This window comes from Lepidochelys kempii, chromosome 10 (genome assembly GCF_965140285.1).
Source record: "Lepidochelys kempii isolate rLepKem1 chromosome 10, rLepKem1.hap1, whole genome shotgun sequence".
NCBI classification, from domain to species: domain Eukaryota; kingdom Metazoa; phylum Chordata; order Testudines; family Cheloniidae; genus Lepidochelys; species Lepidochelys kempii.
In genome coordinates this window covers 17,948,235-17,973,998 of record NC_136389.1, presented here as the reverse complement: position 1 = coordinate 17,973,998, position 25,764 = coordinate 17,948,235, and the positions used below count along the sequence as shown (strand labels likewise).

The 25,764-nt window shown below is 40.3% G+C and overlaps 1 protein-coding gene across 11 annotated transcripts in view; it reads left to right on the top strand.

Annotated features, from left to right (window-relative positions):
• Nucleotides 1-25,764, top strand: part of TMC5 (transmembrane channel like 5) — a 50,729-nt gene that overhangs the window by 12,877 nt on the left and 12,088 nt on the right. For 5 of the 11 annotated variants that reach the window (XM_073362302.2, XM_073362304.2, XM_073362295.2 and 2 more), the window contains exons 2-18: nucleotides 4,671-4,838; nucleotides 5,657-5,877; nucleotides 6,636-6,740; nucleotides 8,991-9,107; nucleotides 9,871-9,900; nucleotides 10,261-10,360; nucleotides 11,493-11,583; nucleotides 11,961-12,209; nucleotides 13,636-13,787; nucleotides 14,412-14,556; nucleotides 15,072-15,227; nucleotides 15,758-15,921; nucleotides 16,504-16,582; nucleotides 17,153-17,250; nucleotides 17,636-17,731; nucleotides 20,045-20,120; nucleotides 20,963-21,096. In XM_073362302.2, coding sequence (XP_073218403.2) covers nucleotides 4,765-4,838; nucleotides 5,657-5,877; nucleotides 6,636-6,740; nucleotides 8,991-9,107; nucleotides 9,871-9,900; nucleotides 10,261-10,360; nucleotides 11,493-11,583; nucleotides 11,961-12,209; nucleotides 13,636-13,787; nucleotides 14,412-14,556; nucleotides 15,072-15,227; nucleotides 15,758-15,921; nucleotides 16,504-16,582; nucleotides 17,153-17,250; nucleotides 17,636-17,731; nucleotides 20,045-20,120; nucleotides 20,963-21,096 — 2,087 coding nt within the window. In that variant the 5' untranslated portion in view covers nucleotides 4,671-4,764. Of the gene's footprint in view, nucleotides 1-30; nucleotides 116-526; nucleotides 2,047-2,616; nucleotides 2,760-4,670; nucleotides 4,839-5,656; nucleotides 5,878-6,635; nucleotides 6,741-8,990; nucleotides 9,108-9,870; nucleotides 9,901-10,260; nucleotides 10,361-11,492; nucleotides 11,584-11,960; nucleotides 12,210-13,635; nucleotides 13,788-14,411; nucleotides 14,557-15,071; nucleotides 15,228-15,757; nucleotides 15,922-16,503; nucleotides 16,583-17,152; nucleotides 17,251-17,635; nucleotides 17,732-20,044; nucleotides 20,121-20,962; nucleotides 21,097-25,764 lie in introns of those variants that run through there. The other 6 variants (XM_073362297.2, XM_073362298.2, XM_073362299.2 and 3 more) reach the window with 6 other exon arrangements.

Genomic DNA, 25,764 nt, shown 5'->3' with positions numbered 1-25,764 from the left:
TCTTAGAGTTTTATCTCACAGGGTCTGACTGGTTTTGTCCCTAGTTATTTTGCTTCAGAGGCAGACACTCCATTAGCTACCGCTGTGTTGGATCAAATAGGACTTGCCTGATCTGGTGAGTCAGCAGAAGAGCAGTGTAGAATCCTAGAACCTGATACCCTGTCACAATATTAAATTCGTTTAATATCAATTTCAGATTGACAAATTAATTAAAATGTGCTAGTCATGAGGAACTGGGTAGAGTATATTAAACAGGAAAGGAATCCATAATATAAAAGCTCAGAGGGTGACAATAAAGAGAGAACCAGCCGGGCCTTTTATAAACTAAAGGCTACTTGTGGGAAAGAATGTAGTTTAATCTGATATATCAAATATTCGTGGTTCTTGGATGACTGACATTGCTTTTGTGCTTGTAGTAGTTCTTTATAGTTCAAACAACTGTTGTTGGCTTTAAAAAAAAAAAAGATCTTCAAGTAACTTCTAGATTGGTTTCTTTTTTTAACTTTGCATAACTACAAGCAGACACTTTGTTTGTATACTGACACTGCTAGGAGTATAATGGCAGCACTCCCTCATGCTTTAACTCATTTGTTTGAAACTTGATAAGACAGGATGTGCATGTTACTAACACCTTCCTGTGTGATTAACATTCTACATGAGGATTAGTGTTGGCAGAATGAAATCCCCATCTCGGCAGAACTAGGTCCTGGAGCTGCCTTACCACATGCGTTTTAGAGGGAGGGAGGAAAATGCGGCTGTTCTTTTGGATCTTGACCCAGAAAAAATGAGCCTGTTGGCCTACAAAAGGGTCTGAGGTACCTGAACTGTGTAACCCCAGAGGCTATTTACTGATCCAAAGGAAAGTGCCCACTCCCTAATGGATGTCTATCCCTCTTATATGGCCCCCGTTACCATAGTATCTGAGCGTCCCCCAGTCTTTAGTGTATTTAGCATCACAACAGGTCTGTGAGGTAGGGAATTGCTACTATCCCCATTTTACTGATGAAACACTAAGGCACTGAGACACAAGTGACTTGCTGACAGTCAGTTAGGGAGTCTGGTGGAGTAGGGACTTGAACTCAGGTTTCTTGAGTCCCAAGCTAGAGCTTTAACCACTGGACAAGCCTTCCTCTCTGTGACACTGAGACTTGCTGAATGACACAGTAATGACCCTTAATCTTCTCCTCCCCTCCCCTCCCATCTCCCAAACAGTAGTTGTTCTCCTGTGAAGATTCATTCAATCAGAGAAGAATTTTTGAAGTGAGACTAGTTTAACAAACACCTACAAGATATCTATCAAGCATTCTTACAACTACAATACACACCTGCGGAAGTGAAGAAACAGATTGACAGAGCCAGAAGAGTTCCCAGAAGTCACCTACTACAGGACAGGCCTAACAAAGAAAATAGCAGAACGCCACTAGCCGTCACCTTCAGCCCCCAACTAAAACCCCTCCAATGCATTATTAAGGATCTACAACCTATCCTGAAGGATCACCCAACACTCTCACAAATCTTGGGAGATAGGCCAGTCCTTGCTTACAGACAGCCCCCCAACCTGAAGCAAATACTCACCAGCAACCACATACCACACAACAGAACCACTAACCCAGGAACCTATCTTTGCAACAAAGCCCGTTGCCAACTGTGTCCACATATCTATTCAGGGGACATCATCACAGGGCCTAATAACATCAGCCACACTATCAGAGGCTCATTCACTTGCACATCCACCAATGTGATATATGCCATCATGTGCCAGCAATGCCCCTCTGCCATGTACGTTGGTCAAACTGGACAGTCTCTACGTAAAAGAATAAATGGACACAAATCAGATGTCAAGAATTATAACATTAATAAACCAGTCGGAGAACACTTCAATCTCTCTGGTCACACGCTTACAGACATGAAAGTTGCAATATTACAACAGAAAAACTTCAAATCCAGATTCCAGCGAGAGACTGTTGAATTGGAATTCATTTGCAAATTGGATACAATTAACTTAGGCTTGAATAGAGACTGGGAGTGGCTAAGTCATTATGCAAGGTAACCTATTTTCCCTTGTTTTTTCCTAAACCCCCCCACCCCCACGACGTTCTTGTTAAACCCTGGATTTGTGCTGGAAATGGCCCACCTTGATTGTAAGGAGAGTGGTCACTTTAGATAAGCTATTACTAACAGGAGAGTAGGTTTGTGGGGGGTGGGGGGGAGAAAACCTGTATTTGTGCTGGAAATGGCCCACCTTGATTATCATACACATTGTAAGGAGAAAAGAAAAGGAGGACTTGTGGCACCTTAGAGACTAACCAATTTATAATTGGTTAGTCTCTAAGGTGCCACAAGTCCTCCTTTTCTTTTTGCGAATACAGACTAACACGGCTGTTACTCTGAAACCTGTCATTGTAAGGAGAGTGATCACTTTAGATAAGCTATTACCAGCAGGAGAGTGGGGTGGGGGGAGGTATTTTTTCATGCTTTGTGTGCATAAAAAGATCTTCTACACTTTCCACACTATGCATCCGATGAAGTGAGCTGTAGCTCATGAAAGCTTATGCTCAGATAAATTGGTTAGTCTCTAAGGTGCCACAAGTACTCCTTTTCTTTTTGCGAATACAGACTAACAGGGCTGTTACTCTGAAACCTGTCAATATTTATCTCTTGCTGACTGAGAGGACCACATCAGAGGTCAAAGAGAAGGAAGGCATCACATGGCCTGACGATGACCCCCCACTTCCTCTCTAATGAACCTTGGTGAAAAGGTAAAAGGGCTGGGCCCCATTCCACAGCAGTGCCTCCTGGAAATTCATGGAGAGATCATGGTACTGGTTGCACTATTAGAACCTAAACAGAATAAAATGGAGACCAGTGGGGCATGGGACCTACCTTTTATGAGTTTGTCTCTCAGGGTTGCTCTGCAAGTCCTCATGGATGAGCTTTATTTTTTAGGGGGAGCAAGAAGAAGAGGTGTTATGTGGATTTTTGTGTCTGGCTGACCTTTTCCCATGGGGAGGTAGGCTTGCTGTGAAGGAATCTTCTGTTGCCTTTCCGAGAGCATTGTGTGTCTCAGAAGTAGAGCTGGTCAAAATTTTCCAACAGAACTGTCTTTCATTGGAAAATGCTGAATTGGTTCTCCCAAATCGAATTCTAAACAAATTCTTCCTGTGAAAAATTACTAATTTTTTACTTTTGTCCTGAATCAAAACAAAAGTGTTTTTGTTTTCCAAAAATTTTAAGTTTTTTTATGCGAGGGAAATTCTGTTTTCCAGCCAGCTCTCCTCATTAGACTGACTATACGGTAAACCTGGCAATTCTTGTAAACCCTATGCTTTTAAGTTGGGTGTGGTGTGAATGTGCTAATTACTAAAAAACTGGTAGACAATTTTTTTTATTTAGCACACACCAATTCTTAAACATATTTATCAAGTGTTGTCAAAGAAAAATTCTCACTGTTATATTAATTACTGGGAGTCAGTCCTTCCTCAAGCAAAACCCCCATTTTGTCTGCTGCAAAGAGGAAGGATTAGGTTCGGGATTTTATATACATATATATGTACACTTGTATAACTGATTAATTTGGTCAGCTGATTACTGGCTTAATATGTTACTTTAAGGCTCTTGCAATCTTTGGTCTATCTTGATATGTGTGGGATTGTTACCAGAACAACATGAAAAGTTTAGCATTAAGTGCTTATGTTTATAGTCTCTTGTGGGCAAATATCAGATTCCATTCAGTAATTGTTTGCAAAGTGGGATGGGCAACTTCAGAATATATTTAAGTTGCTTAATATAGTTTTTATTGCCAAGTACTCGAAGGCATCAATCTGGATATAGCTGTGTGACTTGATCATGATATAATACACAATACTAAAACATGATTAATATATTATAATACACTTGTCTTTTGTACTAGTTTATTTTCACATAAACATGGATATTTTTATGGGGTGATATCTGCTCGGCCTTTACCCTATGTTCCTAGCATTCACTGAGTATAATCCCTCCCCTCAGGGTTGACCTCGACTAGCTACATTGAAACAAAAACTACAGTGTCTTGTCTCATTAGAGTTGTACAGTGAGATAGTTATCTCGATGTAAAAACCTACCTTTTTTAAAGCAGTGAAGACATAACCAGCTATACTTAACCACCTCTCTACAAGACTCTTCAAATCTACAATGAAAACCTCTGTAGCTGTGCCAATTGCAGGAGCTGGGCTCTGGTTTGAAATCAGTGACATGTACCTAAAGAGAAACAGGATCCATCTGTAGATCAGGGATCATTGGTTTGTTATATATCTTTAAAAAACAACAACACTGATTTATATGTTGTCAAAATGTTGGGAAAATCTTTTTAGACAAAATCTTCATGCTCAAGTGTAGTGCTTTAATTTTAGATAAGGGCTTGTATTTCTACATAGTGAAATTTGCTATCTTTGTAACTACCAGTAAATACATGTTGTCCAGAGGGTAAATAGGACCCAGATGATGCTATACTCACTTGAGACCGTTCTGCATTTATACAGATCTTATTGCTTTATTCATTATTACTCCAGGAAGAATAAAGCAATTTTTTGTCTTGTTCAGATTCTATTATTATTATTATTCTATCTATTATTTTTGTTCCTTGCTACTAGGCAGAAAATCTATTGGATCTAATTTTTGTCTTTTATTAGATTCTAAATGAATCACCCGCTAATATAATACTGAAGCACTAAAGACTTCAGGTAAAGAAGATTTCTCACCGATAATCAAGGAATCAGATGCATCATGTTTTATCACGATAATGAAGCCTTTGAAAACCCAGACTATCATTACTCAGAGACATTGGAGATTGACAGAAGGTAAGTTTGAGGAATAATTTATAAAAGTTCTGACCAATAGTACTGTTGGTAATAAAGGAAATTGAATATTTAGAATTCATGGGAGTGTGGGGGATGGAACTTGTTACCATTTCTATTTTTGCCCTTCATTTCAATCACTCCTTAGTTCTTGTCTGAGAATGTCTGTGGAGTCTCTCTTGCAGTGTTGTTGTAGCCATGTAGGTCCCAGGATATGAGAGAGACAAGGTAGATGAGGTAATATCTTTTACTGGATCAACTTCTGTTGGTGGAAGGTACAGATCTGAAGAAGAGCTCGGTGTCACTCAAAACGTGTACCTTCCACCAACAGTAGTTGGTCCAATCATACTTCAACTACTCTCTCTGTGTTTCTACATTTGTCAGAGTGGCTCTGTTATTATTTTACACTTTAGAGTAATATGTTCCAGGATTTATAGTTGCAGGTGCCAGGGATTTGTTGGTTTCATCAATTTTTCAGCAGATGTGCAGCCAAAAAGTTTACTGCACGCTTGGAGCCTGGAGCCTGACTTTACAAATGCTTATGTATATACTTACTTTGAGCGGTCCTTCCGCTGACTTGAGTGGGACTGAAGTTTTAGTCTCTTTAATTCAGTTTGTGATTGGCGCTTATGTCAGAACTTTGATTCTAAGGATTGTATATTATGAAAATGTTTTTAAAATGTGGTGAAGTGAGATGATACATAACTTATTTATGTCAAAACATTGTTTGAATACTGCACATCTAGAAACAAAGGTAAAAAGATATATTTTACCTTTTTGGTTACTGTTATTCACTCCTTTTTGTTTGTTTGCTCACACAGCAGAGAAAGGAATTCATCCTTTCACCAAAACCTTCATGATTCCTCCCTGGATGATGACTCGTTGTACGATTCCTATGAAGGTCGCAGTGGAAGAGGACAAAGAAACCAGGATTATCCCTTGGCTATACCGATGGCCTCAATGCAGCCTGGTTTCCAATACAGCTACAGCACATCGAGATCAGCTATGCAACACAACACAAATCCATATGGAAATCCACACAGTACGTAATTCCACATACCAAAATCCTATGTATAATAGACAGTATTTTGGGGGTTCATTCCTGAGGTTGATCCAAATACCTGCTCATCTTGATTTCTAAAGGAGCTCTACATTCAAGGCATGTTTTATAGAAGTATCCCTCTTAGGAAACTTAAAATGTAACATCTTTGTGGGCAAAATGAGAGGGAGGAAATCTCCTAGTTTTTTTTAAATAAAGAACATTTTAGCAAGGATTATTTCCATCCTGTCACTCCAGAGTTTTATTTTTTCTTATGTTGTGCTTGGGAGGGGGAAAAACAGAACATTAACATTAGTTACCTACATTTTAGAAAGTGATTAGTGGGTTTTGGGTGCTTTCTTTTCTGCATGCCCAACTTGAAACACCTTAATGAGGCCTCATTTTTAAAAAAAAATTTTTTTTGAGCACTTTCTGAAAATCAGGTACCTTTATGATGTCTTATGTTGAGCCTCCAAAAATTGAGACAGCCACAGTCACTAGCTACTCTTGAAAATGTAGGCAGCTAGCAACATTAAGTTTGCCTTTCAGTAGTCTACGGCATGGTGTAACTATACTATACAATATAATGATTGATTTTAAATGGGCATACTGTATTAGAACGAAGGAAGAGCATAATTCTAGGGTCTATTGTGCTATGCACAGTAGCACTGAGTTTATTACTGTATCAACAAAGCCAATCTTCTGTGAAGAGTTTTAAACATTTCTTTGTGGCTTAATACTTCTGCTTTTCCCTCTAACAGCTAATCCTTCCTTTGAGTATGAGCCAGAACTAGCATACACATCTCCCTCCTTTCATGCCGCGGATGGTCCTTATGTACGCAGATCTTCTGATATGTCTGATGGAGGTAAGGCTTAAGGCACAAAGATGGAATGGCCAATGAGAACATTGAAACTTTAATCTCTAAAGGAGGATGACAGCTGTCTTTGGCTTGAACTAAACTAGACTTTATCCCTTGATAAGACATTTCAGACTAACGAATGTGGAAGGTTCTTTATTTAGTTCAGGTGGCTGATTGTCCAGTAGTCCTCACTGAATCCTAGTCACCATTAAATATAAAAATCTTTCTTAACAACACCACTTCATTGTCCCGGAGCTTCCTGGAACATCCTTGTGGGTGGTGGACCCCATCTCGTGGCAATGAAAGTGGAGTTGGTTGGGAATTTTTTGATGAATTGTTTTTTTATGAAAAAATGCCCGTTTATCTAAACTGAGACTGTTCATGAAACAGGTTTTGATTTGAGGAATCTGCCAACTTGAAAAAAGGTTGTAGGGGGGAAAATGTCAAAATGTCTTGACATTTTCAAAACAAAAACATCAAGCTTTCCAATTCAGTGGCTTTTCACTTTTAAAACCTTTTAGTTCAATTTCAGAGGGTTGGGGGAGGGGCTGAAATTGAAACAAAATGTTTTGATTGACCTGGCTTGGGTTTGTTTGGGTGTTTTTTTTTTTTTTTGGTTGGTTTTTTTTTGGTTTGTGAATATTTTTGAGATTTTGACTTTTCATCATGATTTGATCTGAGAAGAAATTTTGAACTCTCAGAAATGTATGTGTGGGACATGCAAACTGCTCTCTCCCTCCACCCCTCCCCAGCTGTATGTGAAGAGTATGGTATGAAGCAGAGTCACCTATTTGAACGTGAATTCTCTATAAGCAGGTGTACCCCTGTAAATCACTTGTGAAGTTATTCAGGGGGTTGTGGGCCCAAATTCTTTGCTACTGTGCTTCCACTGACGTCAGTGGAATTACACCCACAGAGAATTTGGCCCACCATGTCTGTGTGTGAAGGATAGTCCTTAGTAGTACCTAAAGGCGTGGGGCTTCAGGTAGAGGGGTAGGGGCCAGGGGCTAGCCTCCCCCACAGACGCATTCGCCCACCACCCATGCAATTAACCGACAGGTCTTTTGGGCCTGGAATAGTGTAGTTTAGGGTTGAATCTTTGACTAGATACTGGAACACCGTCTGTCTTAAAATGATGGTATTAGTGGCACTTTATTGTCTGTGCCATGCATAACAGACTATATTGTGGATCCATCAGGTTTCAGCATCCTGTAATCCTTTTCATTATGACATATTTGGTAACTGTTGGCTGCTTCTAGAATTCCTTTAATGAAGAATTCTCTTCTAGAGTTGTTGCCTAGATACGCTGGAAAAACACACCTCTCTTAGCTATCCTTAACCAACTTTAGGAACATGTAAATGGATCTGATTAACATCTGATTTGGGAGGGAAATTGGAGTCTTACTGGAAAGTAACAATTATGTTGCTTCATGGAAATAACCTGTTTCAAAGCTCCACATTATAGAACATAGAGTGAGGGAGAGAAACTTCTAATGCTTGGGAAATGGATACCCAGAACAATCAACTGAAGGATATACTTCCAGACATTGAGAGTCCAGTGAGTAGCTCAGAAAAAAGACAAACACATTTTCCTTTCTCTAATCCTTTTAAATGGATACAAAGAAAACTGGCTCTGAGTACAAATGCTACTATCCCCATTGTTTATTCAAATCTGAAGGGAGACATTGCTGAAGACCCACAAAGGGAGCATTTTTTAGCAGACGCTTCAGACTTTCCTGGTCTTCTAACCCCAGAAAGCTTAAATGCAGAAGGGGAATGCAGCTCTGAGCTGCCTGCATCTTCTTCCCAAGTGGCTGCTAGTGACCAGAAAAAGGTGTTTGTAAACTTTTCTCGCTCTTCAGCTTCAATAGAGGAAGGTATAAGCATCCAGTGAACATAGTGCTTTTGAATATTGGGATGGGGTAAGAAGATGTGTTGAACTCTGATAAGAAAATGGGAGCTTATCTCTTAGGGCCAGATTCAGATACCCTTACTTATGCTGAATAGTATGTTATTCCAGCAATAATCTCACTGAAGTCTGTGGAAGTACTTGTGTAGTAGGGTTTACTCTGCATGTATCCCAATCTGGCCCTTAATGTTCAGTTTTCAAGTCTGAAAAATTACACATCAAATGTGGGAGGATGGGTATTCTTTACTTAACTGGACTATGTGGAAAGTGAATGCGTAATGAACAGGTCTGGCTAAGCTAATTTGGCATTACATTTCTTAGTTCACTAAAAAGTGTGTCTTGTTCAGGTAGCTTCAGTCAGAGATATAACAGAAGACAAGCTGACCTGGTCTACAGGATGCCTTCCAGCCTTCTCAGACTAGACTCAAATGCAGAAACATATAATGAAGACAAACATAAACAAGGTAAGGTACTTAGAGAAGTGGTGTTGGGATTTAAATATATTCTTATCCCAGAAAATTGTGGAGGGCCTTGATAGCCAATATAGAACCATAAGAGAACTTGAAACAACTTGCCACAAATGGCATTCTCTATACTAGAGAAACCCAGTTCTGAAACAGTAGGAGTGTTGAGGATTGGGCTTGCTAAATACATTAGCAAGAGCTGGGTGTAAAAGCCTGACATAGTTGTGTTTTGCAATATTTGGCCTTGTCTTCACTAGGAAATAAGATGTATATTTGACAAGTAAGCTAAAATGTTCCTTAATTGTGCTAAAATCCTGTCTAGATAAGACAAGTTGTAGTTCTAACACATGTTAACAGGTTGCGGTAAACTTAAGCTCCCCACAAGGTTTTATTGTGCCAGGCTAACATGGGTTAAAATGATAACTGTTTAATCTACACTAGAATTTTAATGTGTTAATTAACATGCTACCTGACATGTTTTTAAAATACACCATTTTTCCTAGTGTAGACATGGCTTTTATGCCCCTAGCTGATGCTATTTTACATTTTTTGATTCACATTCAAGTGACCCTCTCAAGCTAACAATTGTTAAAACGTATAATAAGCCTCAAAATAACAGATCAGAGCACTATATATAAAAAGCTTTTCAGCAAATGTACAATTTGTTTCCATTAGCACAAAATTTACACACTACTACTAACGAAAAATCTTTTTTAAACAAAATTAATTTTCAGTTCACTGTTTGTTTTTTATGAAAATTTAGAAACCAAAACCCAACTAGAAAAAACAGCAGGTAAGAACCTTTTTGGAAAGTTTGAGTCAATGTTTTTGCTTATTTTGTATTACAGCCCATTGTACTAACAGTAAACCATGACTGGGTATGAATGTTTTTTGAAAGCATTAAAAATTGTATTCTCCCAATGTATCTGTATTACAGAACCATTCATTCCAGAAAACTAAGAATATTTAGTGCAATACCACTGCTAGCTATCACTAGCTCTCAATTTCATATAGTTTAGCTGAGTCTTGGTAGCAGTGCATATTAAAAGTCTTATTTCCAGTCTTCTTCCTCTCATTCTTTTCATGAAAGTTAAGATGTTGTTATCTAAAATTCTGGATAGATATAATTTTTTTTTGTGCATCCCACCGACAGAAGAAAAATTGATCAAAAATCTTGCAAGCATGTCCAGCAGAGAGAGAATTAAAGCAATCCAGAAGACACCAAAGACCATGAAAGAAAAGAGAGACATCAGGTAAAAGCAGAATGTTTATTACAGCTTAGTACTAATGTGAACACACATACTGTTTCTGGCATCTACTTAACAAATGCAGGTGTCTGCATATTTCCTTGCTAGATTCTCAGTCAATTATGGAACAAAACAACTAGAAAATAACTTATATTAATAACATGTTTTAAAGTAGCATCTTATAAGGCAAGTCAGCATTTGGTAAGGATGGCAGGATATGCATTTTTGTTGGATGGGAGCAACATTTCCTCTTGTTGACAGAAATATCCTGTTCTGTTTATATAAGAAATATCATATGAAATATGGATTGTGATGTTTAAGAGTTTCAAAAGTGTTTTCAGCAATAAGAGTGGAGAAGAGGCCAAGCAAAAGAGGTTGAAAGTAATGGCTGATTTACCACTATCACAGTGCCATTGTAGAGGTTATCCAAAGCCCATCACCAACAATAAGCAGGTGTTAGATGCAAGGAGGCTAGACTGGCACCAGACTTGTCTGTCCTGAGGCAGGTTGCGAGTTAACAGAAAGACAAACAGCAAAGCTGTCTCCCTAAAGTCCACATTTGAGTAACTTTTTGGCTGCTACTGAGTAGAGCTGGCTGGGAATTTTTTTATCACCTTTTTTCTGAAAAATGCTGATTTGTTAAAACTAAAACCGTTTTCAAAACCAGGTTGATTTTTAGCTGAATTTTCCAACTTGAAATTTTTTTTTAAAAGTTTTTTAAATGTCAAAATGAATTTTTTTGATAATTTTAATATGAACAATTCTGATTTTTTGCTCTGGTTTGAAACAACTTTCTGTTTTGAAATGTGAAACTAATTAGACTGAAAGCATTGTTTTAAAAAAATGTTGAAATTGAAATAAAATATTTCGATTGACCCAAACTGAAAGTTATTTGTTTATATTTTGGGGGGACTCTTTCATCTAGCAAAATTTTTTTGTGATGTTGATCTTTTGTCCTGATTTAGGATGGTAAAAATTTTCAAACTCTCAAAAGAATACACTGGCCATATCCTGCCCAACTGTGCTCCTGAGCACGTACATAACATTTGTGTTTGCAGCAGTCTGTAAAACACAATATGGTATGTTAAATGAGAAGTTCCTCTTTGTTTTAATCACCCTCCTCCATGCTGTTCCACAGAAATAAAGTTCTCATGGAAAAAACGAAAAAATCAGCGAGCTACCATACTCAGATTAACTGTTGTACACAGTGTCTGTACAAAACAGCATTGGTAAGTGTAACCTGCCTTGTTCACACAAGTTGGGTTAAACTTTTTAAAACGAAGATCTCATTGCTAACTCCAGAATTGCATAGCATATTCCCTTGTGTTACCTTTACTTGCCAATAGGCCAAAGAACTAGTGCACTTTTATTTTTATTTATTTATTTATTTATTAAGTTGGATTATGGTAGCATTTAAGAGCTCAAATCAAGGAAAGGCATCCTACAAATGAGAAGAAAGTGAAGGAGGGGAAAATGTTCCTAATTTAAAAATACAAATTTGAGAAATGTGGGATTGTCTTGTGTGACTTTAATTTGAATACTATGTAACAAGTGTAGTATCAGATTACCTGTTAATGATCATATTTCTGTCTCCTTCTAATATTAGTCCTATCAGCAATTTAAAAATGGCCTGTCGGAATGTTGGCACCTATTGCAATTTTGGCAGAAGACTCTGAAAGTCATCGGTGGCAAGTTTGGAACCAGTGTTCTTTCCTATTTTGTTTTTCTGAAGTGGTTACTGACTTTCAACATCTTCTCATTCCTTGTAAACTTCAGCTTCATAACAATCCCACAGCTTATAGTATCAGGACCAAATAACCTTTCGTTCAACGGTCTGGAGCTTCTCTCCGGGGCTGTGAGTATGTAGAGGCAGGCACAAACTAATACTGTATACAAGAGATACATTTTATAAAATCATCCTAAGGCAAAAAAACAGCCACAAGTATTTTCTAGTAACAGCTGGGTGGAGTGGAAAAAGTTTTAATAGTGCTTTTATTTGCTTCCGGTCACTGTAAAAATTTTAATTTGACTTATAGTTCATATTGAACAAAAGTCATAACCAACTAACAGCTGCCCAGTCGCCCATATGATATTAATTGATCTCACTCTAATTCCTAGAGCATTTGTGTCCTATTCAAAAACTGCTTGGTGCCTTTTTGACAGCCTCTCAGCAAGCGATTGAATAGGCATGAAGACTTCATTATCCTTTAACCCCTTCTGCATTATCCTAAGACACTATCAGCAGTGAATCTTCCCATGCTATCCTTCCTCTGCAGATGTGTTAAGGACTTCAGTTTCTAATGCTGTGAACCCGGCACATTTCATAAGCACTGAATTCTTGATTTTTGCAAGGAGCTGGGCAAATCTTGCATAGAGATTTGTTGAACTCAGAGGGGCTTTACTTGAGTGGACCTTTAAATCTGTGCTGAGATCTCTGCACCATCAGGGCCTAAATACCTAAATATTTTTTGGGGGAAGAAAAACCTAAAGTTAAACACCCCAGTATCACAAACTCTGCTAATTTTACTGACACTCCGCTCCTGTTTGGTTTGTTTATTTGGTCAGAGAGGAGGAGCTGTTCCATTTTTGGGGAGGTTAGTTTTTTCCACACCTGACCTTTACAAGAAAGTTGCATCATTTCCATTGTACACCTAGGGGGGGTCTATCTACACCTGGGGCGGGGTGGGAGGGTCTATCTAGTGAAATAATAACTCAGACTGGTAGCTAAGACCTTCTCAATGTGAGGAAGCCATGTTGGTTTTTTTAAGAAGGGTAAATATGAACATTCCTGCTGGAATTCTCTTGCAATGTTGCATTTGTGCATTTCAGTTAATGGTTCTCAGTCTTCAGGTGTAAAACGGTTGTGCTCCTAAGTTTCTGGATGCAAAGTAAAAGTACAGCGATAAGGGATTACAGTATTTGCAGAGTGCTTCTTGGGAAGGATGGCCAAATAAGCTTTGATCTAGTGCCAGTTGCAATAATTTTAAATAAGGTCCACTCCTTCAAGGTGTTGGGCACCTGCAGCTCCTTACGATGATTTCTAGGAAAAGGAGGGGTGATCCACTGGCCAAAAGAAGCACTTGGCACCTGTAAAATTGTGATCAGTAATGGGGGGGAAAGAAGGCCCTACTCCTGCAAAAACCTTACTAGAGTGATCTCATTGGGGTGAATGGGTCTGTTCCTGTCAATCAAGTTTTGCAGGAGAAGACCCTTGAATACTTCACTATATTCAATCAACAGCATGTCTTTTGAGTGCTAACCCAATTTCCATATCATTTTAGGGTTATTTTAAAAAAACAGTGCTCTACTACGGTTTTTACACCAACTCTACAATCACGAAAACTGAGAACAACTCTTCCTATAACATGCGGCTGGCCTATATTTTCACTATTGGGATTTATTTCATCATCTGCTTCTTTAGCTTGGTGTACAGGTACAGTAACTATATATTCCTCCTGCACTTTAAAATGGATATATTTGTATGAAGACAAAAAAGCTATTAATTAACATTTTAAGAGCGTCTACTAGTAGTAGTAATACTGGGCCATTAGTTTGGACATGCTGCTGTTGACAAATTCCTGTTTCTAGTTCCTGATGGTAATAAAAGAATCTGGTGAAATTAAATACGCTGTCATCAAATTTCCCCAGTTTAGGGCTATGTAGTGTCCAAAGGGCTGCCAGACCCACCAGAATCACTGCAGAGCCACCAATGACCCCCAGAAGAATTCTGGCTCAGTCAGTTGAGTGTAATCCCCTGTTATGAATGCTGCTGTCTATAACTTCCACGAGTGATTTGCTGCATTTAATCAGACGCAGCCATGGCTGACATAGAATAGGGGAAAAGAAGGCAGGAAGTAGCAGGGTATGTAAGGAGACCTGACCATAAAGGGAAAGGGGAGTGACTGTAACTGAACTCTACATTCACTAAGCAAGGAAGGTAGATTTCTGTAGTTTGCAAGACTGATTTCCCTCCCCCCGCCCCCTTTTTGGGTCTTTCCTCTCAAAGACTCCCTGCATTTCCCTGATACTGATCTCCTGCATGTAACTTCTACTGCAGCATGGCAAAGTCCTTCCGTAAGAACTTCATCAATCCTCACACTTACTCTGGAAGTGCTGCCAAGCTTCTCTGCATCTGGGACTTCAATATAACCAATGAGAAAGCTGTGAAACTGAAGCAAAGCAATCTCAGTACGCAAATAAAGGTACAGAATGAAATGGGTCGGAAAGAAATCCTCTCCCCGTGTGAGCAGATCTAACTCTCGGTTTGAATGTATGACTTGCTCAAGAAAGTGCCATCTGATACTTCAGAGAACTGACTTCTTCCTGCCCCACTAGTTGACTATGTGAAGCTTTTCTGTTATGAGCCATTTACTTACCTGCCATTGGCTTATTTCTAAAGGATGTCTTTTTTGTCCTGGCAGTTGAATCTCTACAATATTTTCCCATCTCTATTTTTTTCCCCCCAGACCTGCAGCCAAATGGTGGCCTTTAGCTAGAAGGTAGGTGGAGCACACTGCTCTTTGCCTGGCATCATCTAGTGTACTGCTGATTTAACTGAGATTGTTTCCATATAACATGCTTCTGTCCCTCTGTGGCATATCCTACATAGCTGTGCACATGAACGAACAGTGCCTTGCCCCCAGCTCATGTTTTTTCCTTTATTTTTGTTATACTATTGACTAAGGCCTATGCCTAATTAGCAAGTGTTTGATTGCAGGAATCCCTGTCTGAAGTGACCCTCGAGGTACTGAACCTTTCTCTAAAGCAGAGAATTGCTCGTATCGCTGTTCATCTGGTGGTTTGGGTGGCTTCGTTGGGAATAGCAGCTGCTTGTTGTGCTGGTGTTTACTTCCTCTCAAGAAATAATCTACAGGTAAGGACCAGGTTTGGTAAACTGCTACTCTAGAAACACAGGCTTCAACATTGGTATGCTGGACTCTTGAGTGCCAATGACTGTTCATGATTAAGGCTTAGAAGACAATAAGGCAGTATAGGTGTTGCTTCTGCCAATACTCTCATATAACCTTCAATAACTTAGTACTAGGTTAAACAATCAAGGCCTAGAAGGCAGAAGGAAGAATTGCTTAGTTTGGATTCCAGTAGCCTTATTCTGCTAGGTACTACAAAGAAAAAGACCGAACATGCTATCTCTGGTGCACTGACCTATCTCTGGTGCACTCTAAGGCCCCAATACTGCACTCGGGTCTGCGAGTGCCCTCCCCTAGCCGGTGTGGCTACAGAGGTCCATCCTAGCAGGTCGGGGCATATGAAAGCCGGCCAGCATAGGTTAAATGCAGAGCCGTGACTCTCCAAGAGAACGCAGGCAGCGCTGCGTGCAAACTCTTCCACAAAGACCACGCTGAGGGGAGTCTCTCTTGCACTTTATTTTTCTTTCCCTTTAAGTTCCTGGAAGGTAAAAAAAGTGAGCTGGAAAACGAGGCTGCCACACTAGTGCTGCCCATCGTCGTGTCTCTCCTCAACCTCCTCGTCCCCTTCTGCTTCGCCTTGTTTGGACTCCTAGAGAAATTCCAGTATCCCAGACATCAGCTCTACGTCACGGTTATCAGGTATCCAGCGCCATCCTCTCCTAGTTAGCCGCACGAGCTGCCTGAAGCTGGCTGCACTTTTTCTGTCGACGGTAAGGCCCATGACAAAAGAGTACTGAAAGCATCAGGGCAGTCACTTCATTCAAAGGACTTGTGACTCCACCTCTAACGCTGCCTGTTATGTACTCGGCGCTCGCTACAGTGCCACAGCCTTGGTGGAGGCAAAGGTGTTGTTTCCCTCTCTTCCAGGCATATCCTGGTACGCTGGGCTTTGCTCAGCCTGTGGTGCAGACCCCAGTGCGGGAAAGATGGAAAATGGAGGGAGGGTTGGTTACAGCAGTACAAGGTACCAACATCCATGCTCCACTGAGAGTGTCTTCTAAAGTTGGCCAAGGGGAGCTGCACCATACTTCAAAGCTGACATCCCTAGTGTAGGACAGCGTGCAAATACTGCTGCCTTTCTCCCACATGGAACGTCACACATCTCACTGGCAACATTTGTTTCACAGAATCAAATGCATTGGAAAGGAGTGATGTGCTACTGATGTCACATCCCTCCATGTTTGTTTAACAGGAATCAATATAATTACTTCTTCTTTGTAGAAATATTTTTCTGAAAATATCAATAATTGGAATCCTCTGCTACTACTGGCTTAACGATGTGGCTACATTGGAGAAAGAGGTAAAGTTTTAATCCCTCATGTGTACAAAACTTTGCCATAAAACACGTGGTCAGGAATTAGCCTTAAAACACTTCCATAATATTTTGTCTAAACATCAGGAAATATGTGATCAGTGGAGGAAAAGGTATGGGAAAGATGACAGACTGTTGTAATGAAATTTATAGCCCAGGTGCAGAGGGCTCTTAAGAGAGGGAAGGAATTGTGGCCTTGACATTCTTCAGTTGGATCCAGGAATCTTTGGAGAAACAATTGTTTTGGGGAAAAAAGTCATAGAATGACATTATTCATCCAGCGTAGGTCAGAACTAGCTGTAGCTCACTCTATAGACAGAGACAATGATGAACTCTGTTGTACTGGATCTTAGCACATTTTTGAGCTATATCCTCACTGGGGTTGTTTTGGGAGGCTGTCTGAGGGGGAGGGAAACTAGAGTGAACAAGGATCTGAGCCAGAGCCTCCTGAAGTTTTTCCGTTTGTCTTTCAATGAGCTTTGGATCAGGATCCGGAAGTTCAAACACTAGACAGAAGGATTTGAATTAAATACACCCTTTATTTTTCTCTCTTTAAAGTGCTGGGAAAGTCTAGTTGGCCAAGATATCTACCGTCTCATTGTGATTGACTTCATATTTTGCTTGTTTGGCTCTTTCTTTGGAGAATTTGTACGAAGGTGAGTGCGATTTCTAGATTACATCCTTACTGATTTGATGTCAACATTTAAATTAATGCTCAGTTTGTACCCATTATCTGAAAGAGAAGTGTTTTCACATTTACATTTTAGCTGCTTCATCCTATATAGCATAACTCTTGGCGCAAATGAAAAATGTTCTTTGGCTTCTGTCATCCATGCAGCATATTCATGAACATCAGTATTTTTCCAAACACACATATGTGCTTATTCTTCCATTTGCTGCCTAACTGACAAACAGTGCACACTTTTGCATAATACATCATTAATATAGATCCACATATAGTTAGTTATTGTTACTTATATGCAGGAATTTCCTTTAAAGATTGTTGCAGTTCTGTAGTTAATGATTTTGTGTCATTTTCAGAATCATTGGAACTAAATGTTGCAAAAAACTTGGAGTGCCAGAATTTGATATTGCACGAAATGTTTTAGACTTGATCTACACACAGACTTTGGCCTGGTAAGTGATGAGTTTTCATTCATACTTGCTGTAGGATATTATTATTTATTCCTAGAGAGGCACTATGAAAAACAGCCTGATGATGACATTTGCAATGGATAAGGATATGGCAGGAAATTGCCCTGAGAGACCTCATTGAATTAAGTTTAAGTAGCTTAGGGTTCATTGTATTAAATGAATGATTGATCTATTATTGTGGGCCAGGATTGTATGTAACCTGGTCTTTTGAAGCTACACCCTATTTCCTGATTATTCTTCCCGAGTCTCATGATCAAAGGCCCAAGCTGTATAAAGGAAGGACTGACCTATTCCTAGGTCGGCTAGTTCTGAGCTAAGGCTTCTATGAACCTGTAACCGCAGGAAAACTCTCTGTGGGGTTTGAAGGACTGACTCTTACCAGAGCCATTGTTGGAGTTGGGAATGATCTCTGGGGCGGGGGGAGATTAAAGCTTATTAGCAGGTGTGTAGACTCCTTTATTGTTTCTAATATGTTTTCTCTGTAATGCTTTCACTTTAAGAATAAGTGTGTTTTGCTTATAAAGAGCTGTGTGGTAATCTGTAACTGCTGGCAATACACTGGTCACAGCCTTCAGCAAGAAAGCAAAGCACAGACAGAGGCCTGTTTAGGCAGTCTGGCTTGCTAGTGTAGGCAAACGACTGTGCAGCCTGGAAACAGGCCAGTCAGGAGGGAGAGAGACATGGGTCTTTGCCCAGGAGAGGCGATGGCTAGGAGCCTAGAGCGGGTCCCATGGTGAACCACGGAAAGGGAATACAGATGCATTTGCCCTGAACTGTGACCACTTTTACAAGTGCTTGGCTACCACAATGGTATAAAAACCTCGATAGAAAGACATTTTAACCTACCTTTTATTAAAATTGTAACTTAAAGGCACTCCCATCTCCTGTTTTTTGTCATCCCCCACTCTGTAGAACATAGGCGTGGGAAGTAGGGGTGGGGTGCTGCAGCACCCTCAGGTTTTATGCGAGGCCGCTGGCCCCGCTCCCCAGCCGCTGCCTCTGAGCAAAAACCTGGGGGTGATTCCTGTGCCTATGCCTGGCCCAGCCCTCCACCCGCACTCCATTCCCCAACCCCTTACCTCACCTGGGGCTCAGGTCCCAGCCGCTGGCCCCACTCCCCGGCCGCTGGCCCTGGGCCCGAGGTTTCGCACCTGGCCTCACGCCCAGGGCTCTGCTCCTGGGGCCCTGGCTGCTGGCCTGACTCCCCAGCCGCTAGCCCCATGCCCAGCCCTACCCCCTGCTCTCAGACCTTCGCTCCTGGGGCCTGTCCCGCACCTGGGGCCCCGCTCCTAGGGCTCCACTCCAGGGGCCCCATGCCCATCCCCACAGCTGGGGCCCTGCTCTTGGCCCTGCACGTGGGGTCCTGGCTGCCGGCCCCTGCCTGGGGTTCCGCTCCTGGCCCCACACCTGCCCCAGCTGTGGCCTCAGCCCCCTTACTCCTGTCTGGGTGCCCCCCTCCTGGAGACACCATCCTGCTCCCAGCCGCAGTGGGGGGTGGGGGGGCAAGGGGGCTGGCTTTCAGCACCCCCACTACTAAAAATGTTCCAGCTCCACTGCTGTGGAATTGAAATAAAACTAATAACAGTGACTTTATGCAGCACCTACACAAAGTAGTCGTCTTTCTGGCCACAACTGAAAACTTGGGGGTGGAAGGGTGTTGTAGAAGGAGCATCCTGGGTCTTTGATATTATGTCTTACTTCCCTACTGAAGTAGCATCACCGTCGAAGCTCTTCTGATATCAGATGGTGTTAGCAACAAGGAGGGAAGGAGTCTGTCCGATGAGCGACAGAATAAGGAAGGTTTCAGAGTAGCAGCCGTGTCAGTCTGTATTCGCAAAAAGAACAGGAGGACTTGTGGCACCTTAGAGACTAACCAATTTATTTGAGCACGAGCTTTCGTGAGCTACAGCTCACTTCATCAGAAGAATGCATCCGATGAAGTGAGCTGTAGCTCACGAAAGCTCGTGCTCAAATAAATTGGTTAGTCTCTAAGGTGCCACAAGTCCTCCTGTTCTTTTTGATAATAAGGAAGGAAATTGTTTTCCAGATTCTAAAAGAATATTGCAAGGGGAGGGTGTAATAAAATGTTTTGCTTTATTTTTAAGTATAATTTTTAAAAAGGTTAATTTATCTAGTAGCAAGGTTTGCTTATTGTTACATTTAACAATATTAATATTATAATAACTTTATCCAGATATATTCTACTTTCATACCATGCAGTAAAAACCAAAGACTGAGTTCTCATACATTTTTGGACTCTTTCTCCCCTACGTTTTTTTTTTTTTTCTCTTGTAGGATTGGCATCTTCTTCGCACCTTTAATGCCAGCCGTGCAGATTATATCATTTTTTATAATATTTTATGTAAAAAAGGTAAGGAGCTTTATATTTTATATTGCTCTTTGTGGGGCAAAAAGAGAGGTTAAAGGCAAAATGTGTCAGGTGGAGAGAATGAAGTAGTGAAATGAAAGCTTGGGTGGGTGGGTGTGACACACACACCAGCCAAAACTAGAAGCCCCCCCCGGTTGTATGCATGACCATACTATTTTCAGTAATTGAACACTTAGACTGCGTCTACACTATGAGTGCTACCGCTGCAGCTGTGAGGCTGTAATGTATCCCACATTGAGAGAAGGGGGTTTTCTGTTGATTTGTAGGCAATCCACCTCCCCAAGCAGCAGTAGCAAGATCAGTGGAAGAACTGTTCCATCGACCTAGCCACATCTATACCAGTTGGCGAGGCTGGCTTAACTATGGCGCTCAGGGGTGTGAATTTTTTCACACCCCTGAGCAATGTAGCTAAATTTTTCTAAATTGTAAGTATAGGCCACCTGAGTCTACTGCCATAGCATATAGGAGCAGTTGACTTCCACTGAGTCCTTCTCAAACTCAACAAATATTAAATGTTTTGTGGTCTTGAAAGTAGAATTGTACCATTGATCAAAACTCCCTTGAGCTTTGGGGTTCAGGTGAAATGCCCTTTAGTCTGGTTTTCAAAATCCTGACCAACAGAATCCAGTTTTGCCTCTCACTATTTGAAAGGCTGTACTTTATAATGATGTAGTATGTTTGTTGCTGGAAGTGCTGTTTGGAAACTGTTGATGAATGCTATTCCTATGAATTTGCTAGGAATTTCAATGGGATTGACTGAAACACAGGTATTTAAGTGGCATGTAACACAACTCCATCTGTGTGTGTGCATCTTTTTTTTGAAGGTCAGTCTAATGAGGAATTGTCAACCACCTCGCAAAGTCTGGAGAGCTTCTCAGATGACAACGCTCTTCATTTTTCTGCTGTTTTTCCCTTCATTTACTGGAGTCTTGGCTGTAATGGCAGTCACTATCTGGAGGTAGGAAAGAGCCTCAGCATTCAGTCTTCACTATCTCCAAACTGAATTACACCTTTCACAGAAACCAAACAGGGTAGAGATATTTTAATACATAGTAAAGAAAAATCTGCATTTTCTTCCACTGAAAGCTTTCGAGTGTTGCTCATAAACTGTTCAGGACTCTGAAGAACACTACTGCAAACTCACAGAGTTTAAGTTAATCTCTTGAAAGCTGTGCTCAGCTTTTGAAAGAGAGTGGAAATTGAGACTGTGCGGCTCCCCCCAAAGTCTGAGGGATGAGAAGGAAGCAGAGGAAGGCTGGTACTGGCCTGTGATGTGAGTAATTTAGGTTCATTTCTTTCCTCTGCCACAGATGTCCTGTGTGATTTCAGGCAAGTCATATAGTGTCCCTTTGCCTCCGGTCCTTATCTGTAAAATGAGAGAGAGTGGAATTTCCCTACTTCACAGGGTATTGTGATGATAAATGCACTGAAGACTGCGTGAGGCACTCAGATACGATGGTAATGGGAGCCATGTAGGTATGATAGATAGAAGCTGCTATTCCTGTTTGTCCATTTTCCCTACATTCACTTCTGCTCTCCTACCTGGAGGAACAAAAGGAGGCCCAAGAAACAGTGCAAGATGTATGGAGGCAGAAAACTCTTATAAGAAAAATCAGATGAGCTGCAAACCTCTGTTTGGCAGCTTGAGTTTAGTTTGGTTATTACATGAAGCATTTGCTGTCACAGTCTGGCTCTCCCTCCTCTCTTTCTCTCAGAAGTTTCTGTGACAAACCCATTTCCTCTTCTCTCTTGCAGTTCTCACCCCAGTACAGCAGCCTCACTTGCTAGCTACCAAAAAGTGAATTAAGATCAAGGGCAGGCCCAGAAATCATGGTTCAAGTGGGATGTTTCCTAATAGTTCTTCATAAACACTGGGAGGTTTCACTGAATTCAGACTTGCATGGCTTAGCTCCTTTCCGATCTCTGCAAACCAAACTATCCACCTTATCACAAACAGAAACCTTTATTAACCTATTTCATGAATGCTAAGACCTTTTTATTTTTAGTCTGAAAATTATTCCTTTTTCTAGGGGCTGAGTCACATCCTGTTTTTACCAAAAATCGTATCTGAATATTCTTCTACAAAAATGGGGCGGAAGAACAAGGTGGTGGTGTTGTGGTTTTTATTAAGCATGCATGATGCATCTGTAAAAGCAATGGTTTCTTACATTCATAAGTTTACTGCAAAATCTATGGAGCCTCTAGTATGGCAATTAACTTGTTATAACTAGCTAGAGATTTGCACCTGAAAGGCAGTGCTACTCACTGATCTACTGTGAGAGGGTCTTGTGTCTCTGCTCAGATAGTCAACTGGGCCCATGCTATCGGCCGGGGAGTCAACATGTTATACCAATAAATTAAAAACCAGCAGGATCTTATTAAAGGGAAAAAGGCAAAATACCACATTTATTGTGAATACAGAAAGAATCATAGTAAGCAGTTAGTTATAGCTATAACATTCCATTCAATCTCATATTTATTCACACATTCATTCATACAAACACACACACACACAGGTTCTGCAAGGTTGTTATCATAGTTACCAGCCTTAGAGTTGCTCATGCCAAGCCATTGGCCAGGTGGCCTGGACATGAGGAGGGATGCTTGTCAGATGCTCATCCGATGCTCCTGGAAGTTGGTGTGCAGAATCAGACCCCAAAGTTCTCACTTTCTAGAGTCTATTTTTATAGGAATTTCTTCCTATGCCAGTCTATGGGAATTGCTTCATCATGCTGTTGCTGAATCAATCAGCAGATGGCACATTCCTGATGGCTCCGTGCTGCCAGATGTTATCTTGTTCTTTGGTTCTCCCATTCTTGAGGCTGTTGGGTGGATTCCAGTCTGCCCTTTGGGGGTCCTCTGGTTATTTCCACTTGATGCCTTCTTCAGCCGATGGACACTGGATTCTTAGGCTGGCACCTCCCTGATCGTTCAGTTATTATCCACACCAAGCATCCATCCACATACATCCTCTATCTCTGTTTTAATCACAATTGTTAATACAACAAAAGGGCGGGGAGTCTCTGGGTGCTGTTTCTGTTGTTACAGAGTATTGCTTTGAGTCTCTCTCTGTGTGAATTGCTTTGAGAACAGACTCTGTCTTAGAATGTACTAACGCTATTAGCAGCTTGCAAGTTTCACACATAGAGGGAGAGAAACAGCACCAAAAACCAAGAGACCTCTTAATTAGTAATACCCTGGAATTTAAACTCTGGGAAATCAAACTCATTTGTGATTTTAATACAGAACTTCTTTAATATGATCCAACATAATCCCCCTTTTGACACTAAGATTTATAATCGTCAGTGTCACTTTCTATGTAGCCTATTCAAGAGAATGTACTGTGAGGCAATTTGAGTTTGTGATTCCAATTCATGCCATATACATGATCCTAGTGATGTATCTTTACTAAAAGGTTCTGGGGCAACAGGCAAGGTGAGGCACACCCACTTTTGAGGAGTACATTCAGTACAACCTCTACTGTCCAATAGCTTCCCTCCCTCCCCAGCCCACTGGCTCGAGGTCCAGGGTAGCCAGAAGGATCCCATGTGTAATATGGGGAGTGGGTTAACCTTCAATACCTTTGCCTCCAGTGACTGTTGGTGTGCAATTTTGACAACAATTTCTCCCATTAACAAGTCTGGTTTTACAATACTGGAAACATATTGCATTCATTCATATTGATAAGTGTCAAACAATGATCTCTTTCTTTGTTTTAACAAATGCATCAAACCCTTAATATTTCCCAATATGACCCAGAACATTTAGTGTTCCAAAGTAGCTAGTGCAAGTATCTGCATTTCAGTGCATCCCATAGCTATGGCTGTGTAGTTTCCTATTTCTAAATTTTTTTTCTTATGGATAAGCCATGTGGTAGTATTAAGCCATTGCCAAAGATTCCATCGGCCTTTTAGGTTACCCAGACCAATTTGGATCAAGTAGACATTGACATGTACTTGTTTTTGTATCAAGCTGTCCTGTAGCTGGGACAGAGAGCTTAATTTATTTTTAATTACCTGCAAGTCTTTAGTATTTTTTTTAAACACACCACAGTGCTAGCAACAAGACAAAACATAGAACACAATTTCTATTGTGACAGTAGATTCATGGTATTGGGTTGCTTTTCAGCTGGCATCAGCTTTTCCTGATTTTCTGAAAGACAAAAAGAACATGTTTCTACCCCTTTTGAGGTGGCAGATTATTGCTTAAAATATTTCTTTTACAAATACCCTTGCTGATTGCAGGCAAAACAGAAGAATTGCCCCCACATTTTCCTGTTTTTGTTCTATAGGCAGGCCAGGTTTCAATGGCTTTTATCTTTTAAGGGTTTTTATGGGGAAATTATCCCACTGTTTAGTCATTAAATCCCTGAGTTTTCCTTCTTCTACAGCAGACCAAGTTTATAACGTTTTCCCTGCTGTGTTTAAGTTTTATTTACAGGTAATAACTGAGAAGCATCATTACCATACGACCTTAAAGGGTTTTTCCAAAAATCATAGACACTATACGTTGTTACAGGGGTACTTATTATCATTAAATTTATTAAAATTATCTTGTGATCCCATGCCTTTTATTTAGATAATTTGTTTGCTGACCAGGTGGTGTCCTTTATCTGCAGCTCCTTTGTGCTGCTAGTTCTTTCCTTCCTTTATCATTTAGGTCATTTGCATTTTCACAGACGCTTCCTGCTTTTGGATTTAAAGCCATTAGCAGCTCAGAGACTCTATCTTAAAAGGGACACAATCAACTTTCACCAGAGTTTTGATCACTTTTTTAACTTCTGCTTCCAAAACACACAGCAATCTGAAAAAGAAATCCCAACCTATTGTGGCTCCCTTTGGAGCCCTAATAGCATTTTAATTAAGTAGCATGGTATGTTTGCATTTCTTTTGCCCCTTCTACAGTATACATGTTCTGGGGAAAATGCACATTCCTTCCATAGTTTACCTTCTATAACATTATCCATATCAATTTTTACATAAGGTGTAACTATTTCTTTTGTTTTTTTTTGCTTACAGAGTTTTCATGTACCTTTATCAAAGTGTCAGTCTGACTACTCAGAGCCATTTTAAGACTCAGTGTTTCTAACATTGCTTCTTTTTGTTTTGTGCACCTCACCCCTGCTGTTGCTTCAGAGGGCCACTGTCTTTTTTTAAATTTCATATTTATGTATTTTTTTACTACAGCTCTCATCTGCTATTTTGTTACAAAAACAAACAAACAAAAACCAACCAAACAAACAAAAAGAATCCAAATTTTTTTTTCTGATTTTGACTGCCCTGCTGCAGCCACAACTTAATAACATTTTAAATTTTGTAAAGCATTGAGTTACCTTTTAAGGGTTAAATGCCAAATCCCAAAGCCAAACAACACTAATTACCTGTGTCTAGCAAAAAGGTCTGTCAGTTTTGCACCTTTGAATTAAGGAGTCAAATGGATTTTTAGTGGCATTATTTAAAACAATAACAGAACCAATTGGTCCTTCGAACTTTACATATATACATACACATTTTCTTTTCCTTAACATCCTTTCCACACTGCTCTGTTTTTTTTACATCTTACATTCCCTTTATACATTTCAGGCAGTTAAGTTCCAATAGAACCCTCTTATGTTCTTTTAGCAAAT